Here is a 3,775-nt window from a genome sequence, read left to right as displayed (position 1 = left end):
TGGCTACTCTGTTTTAATAGTTGGTGAATGCTAACCATTAACTATTTGAACCCTTGGTCCTTTTGTTAGACCAAAAACGCATCAGGCATGGCCCTTATGGCGCATCAAAGAAGGATCTCAAGCTTCAGCACATTTGATCCATTTGATCAATCAACCTGGCATCCATGAGAACTGGTTAGTAGTGGGTAGTTCTTTCTACGGTTCTCTCCACCACTTCTGAATTGACAATATAGTAGCATTACCAAAAAGTTACTCTTCTTGGTACTTGTCTACCCAGAGCAGTGTAATGAACACCGTAGATCCATTTTCACTATTTACATGAGATTGACAGTAAAAAGTAGAAATGTGGACACGACACTGAAAAAATCAGCATGTGAACAAAAGATGCCAACTAGTCAAACATTGCTCAGATCTGCAGCCAAGATAATGGAGTACTGACATCTTGATCTTCCTTTCCGCCCATGAGCTTGCTTCTAACTTCAAGGAATGCTTTAACGAAGTCAATGTTATTGTTCAATCCCCTAGTTTTCATACAATCCTTAGCTATTCTTTGAGGTCTAGCATAATACATCACATTCTTGGCCATATAAGAATATGAAACCACTGTGGCCATGGGAAACTTATAAAAAAACCATAAACAAATGTATTGCTGGCAACAAAACTCACTTCTTTTAATCTTGAATTAAAAGCTTGATGAATTGCTACATCGGCGCAGTCCGTAATCTTCCAAAGAATTGTTTGTTGGCAAAATGCCCACACTATGATCTGTGCTACTAAGTGATACCGTATCATCATCCAACCCAAGCATGGCAAGGGTGAGATGGGTTTGTATATCATGCCCCCCCTGATTTTCTACAATGTCATCCTCATCTGAAGTATCCATATCCTTGATCATTGTATTCTGGCACCACGCCCAGTCAGTCCTCTCATCTTCTCCTTGTAGTAGTTTTAAAATCTGCCATTAATCATATCTTGGTATTAAAGAGTAAGCAGAGATGAACAGATGTGGTTAACATAGAGTGTTTTATAGCTAAAAGAAAATGTAAGAGAAATTGCACCCTAAAGTAATTTTTGCAGGTAAAGAATAGCCTCAAAAAACACACGAGGTAGTAAAAACAAGCCCCTGAAGCATATAGAAATGAATAGAGGAAGATAAATTACTCGGCTCATGCAAGGACGGTAATGAGATGTTTCCCTTAGACAAAGCGTAGCAGCAAGCATCATTCTATGCATTTCATTTGTATCATAAACATTTTGCAAACATTTGTCAGCAAGACTTTCCATATTCCCATCCTGTAAGAGTGGTCTTGCCTGGTTTCAACATTTACAGAAGGTTAAACATGAGCCCCTAATAAGGATAATCAATATAAATAAACATGAAGAAGAGAGTCAACTGTAAAAACCAGGACTTACCCACATAATCAGGCTTTCTTGACCCTTGGGACTTGCTGTATCAATTGGCTTCCTTCCAGTTATTAGCTCAAGAAGGACCACACCAAATGCATACACATCCGTCTTCTCATTAACCTTTCCATAAACAAAGTATTCTGGAGCAAGATACCTGTCAAACTACAATCACAATTAGTGAATTTACAAATTGGATAGCTTTAATCTGAAAATGGCCAATCGAAACTGGGAAGATGCTTACATACCCAAATGTTCCTAAAACATCGCTGCAAGTGATATATGAAGATGTTGGTGCCCACCTTGCTAGCCCAAAATCTGACAACTATTATAATAACACGCACATTAATTCTGTTGAAATTTTTCATTAGTGCAGAATTCCAAGTTTCAGTTTACAAGTCTAGATCACTAAGATCTATTCAAATACTGAATTGTGCAATTTAGTCTTGATTCTTCTTGCAGTAAAAAGATTTATACGTGTGGTTCAAACTCTTCAGAAAGCAAGATATTGGAAGACTTTACATCTCCATGAATGACAGATTGAGAAAAGACATTATGCAAGTAATCTAATGCTTCAGCAACTCCTACAACCACTTTTAATCGCACTTTCCAAGGAAGTATTGGCTTTTCCTCTCCTCCTGAAAAATATATACATAGTCAATAGCTAGGACTATAATCAAATCTCAGAAAAGAGAAAATGAAAGACCCTGCCATACAATACATAACACTATGATGCTTAAAACGTACTACTGCTTAATATTTCTACACGATTTCATGATTCTTAAAATGCAATACTATTGAGTATATACCATGGAGATTCTCTTCAAGGTTTCCTCTGGATACAAAATTATACACCAGAAGGCGGTTAAGGCCTTCTGCACAGTAACCGATAAGTGTAATGACATGGTTGTGCTTCAATAGAGTAAGAATCTCAACTTCAGAAAGAAGCTCTTGCTCTGTTTTGGATGATGAATTCAAGATTTTCACTGCCACCGATTGTCCATCAGGAAGAAATCCTCTGTACACCTTACTGCAGCCTCCTCTTCCTATAAAATTCCCTGCAAGAATAAGGATGTTACATAATTGAATTGAGTTCACAAGGTTAATATACATTTCAAGGGAAATTTCCCATTCAAAACAGAAGCACAGAAATGAAAAAATCCATGAGGAAAACTACAAATGCAACCTGTTGAAAAACCAGAAGTAGCAGATTGCAACTCCTGATATGTAAAATGCCTGCAGGTTTTACTTAGACAAAGGAACTCTAATCTCCTTGCCAAACAATTTTCTTCTCGATCAGAATCATTCTGCTGACTGCAAGGAAACCCTTCTTCTTTAGAGCATGCTTCAATTGGTGCTACCTCATTTGAAGACCGAGCTTCATGTTCATAGTTGCAAACCTTCTGCATAATCTGTCCTTTCAAATGAAGCTCTCCAGTTGCCTGTGTAAGCCTATTTGGCAACTGTAGTGCCCATTCAACTACAGATGTTTGTTTTGATGTAGACTGTGGAGTAGGAAGCTTGGTCAGTGAATCGGCTCCACGTAAGAGGGGCCATCCAGGTACTGATTCTCCTTTCTCTGTAATCAGTCCCGAAGTCGCCCTTTTGGGAACCTTTTGGTTAAGAACTACCCACTACTAACCAGTTCTCATGGATGCCATAACAAAAGGGAGAAGCATGCCAAGGAAAATGGCATGAGTAAAGAAGAAATTGAAAAGGAGATTTATGAGTTGAAGGAGAGATTCAACATAGTCAAAATGAGGCTTGAAAGAGAATACCAAAGGTAGAGATGGGACCTAAGGAAGAAGGCCAAATTACTTGTCAGAAAAAAGATTTTAAGAGGAAGACCCCTAAAGCTAGAAAGCTAGGGAGGAAGATGAAGCACCTGTTGAGCCTAAAGTTGAATTAGTTCACTATTTTGAACCAGAGCAGGGAATAGTCCTTGATGATGAGGAAGATGTTGAAGAGAGACTATCAGAGAGTCTCATGGACTGCATAAAGAGTTCAAATCAACATATGGATTTGTTGATAGAAGATATGGTGGAAAAAACATCATAACAGTAGAGGGAGCTACACAAAGAGGATGTCGATGAGACAATAAATGAAAGTCTCATGGGAGGTTAGCTAGAAGTGCTCGTAACATATATACCATATGGGGCTAAAGAGCTTGGTGATTATGATACTGATGCTATGTGTATAGATGCAGATGATAAGGATTTTCAAGAGGGACAATCATTCATAGTTGTCATAAGAATAGAAGAAAGAGAAGGAGTACCTTCCTAAAGCATGGAAGGAAGACAAAATTTGATGTTGGAGGCATCAGAAGAGGCCAGGTAACCTTTTATTTTTAAAATTGGTGAATTTTATGTGA

At 38.1% G+C, this 3,775-nt stretch overlaps 1 protein-coding gene across 1 annotated transcript; it reads right to left on the bottom strand.

The window, feature by feature from the left end:
* Nucleotides 1–622: 622 nt before the first annotated feature.
* LOC149152956 (protein kinase STUNTED-like) lies at nucleotides 623–3,355 on the bottom strand. The gene is made up of 7 exons (XM_089443647.1): nucleotides 2,591–3,355; nucleotides 2,214–2,462; nucleotides 1,882–2,042; nucleotides 1,653–1,729; nucleotides 1,414–1,561; nucleotides 1,162–1,311; nucleotides 623–955 (listed from the first exon to the last, which is right to left on the bottom strand). Exons 1-7 carry the CDS (start codon nucleotides 2,811–2,813, stop codon nucleotides 683–685), a joined length of 1,281 nt encoding a protein of 426 aa, XP_089299773.1. The 5' UTR covers nucleotides 2,814–3,355; the 3' UTR covers nucleotides 623–682.
* Nucleotides 3,356–3,775: the final 420 nt, after the last annotated feature.

The sequence above is a fragment of the Pinus tabuliformis genome, chromosome 9 (genome assembly GCF_031772625.1).
Source record: "Pinus tabuliformis cultivar Carrire ecotype Pingquan chromosome 9, CPIR1, whole genome shotgun sequence".
Taxonomy (NCBI): domain Eukaryota; kingdom Viridiplantae; phylum Streptophyta; class Pinopsida; order Pinales; family Pinaceae; genus Pinus; species Pinus tabuliformis.
Note: the sequence above shows the minus strand (reverse complement) of the source record. Positions and strands in the feature narration are given on the sequence as shown.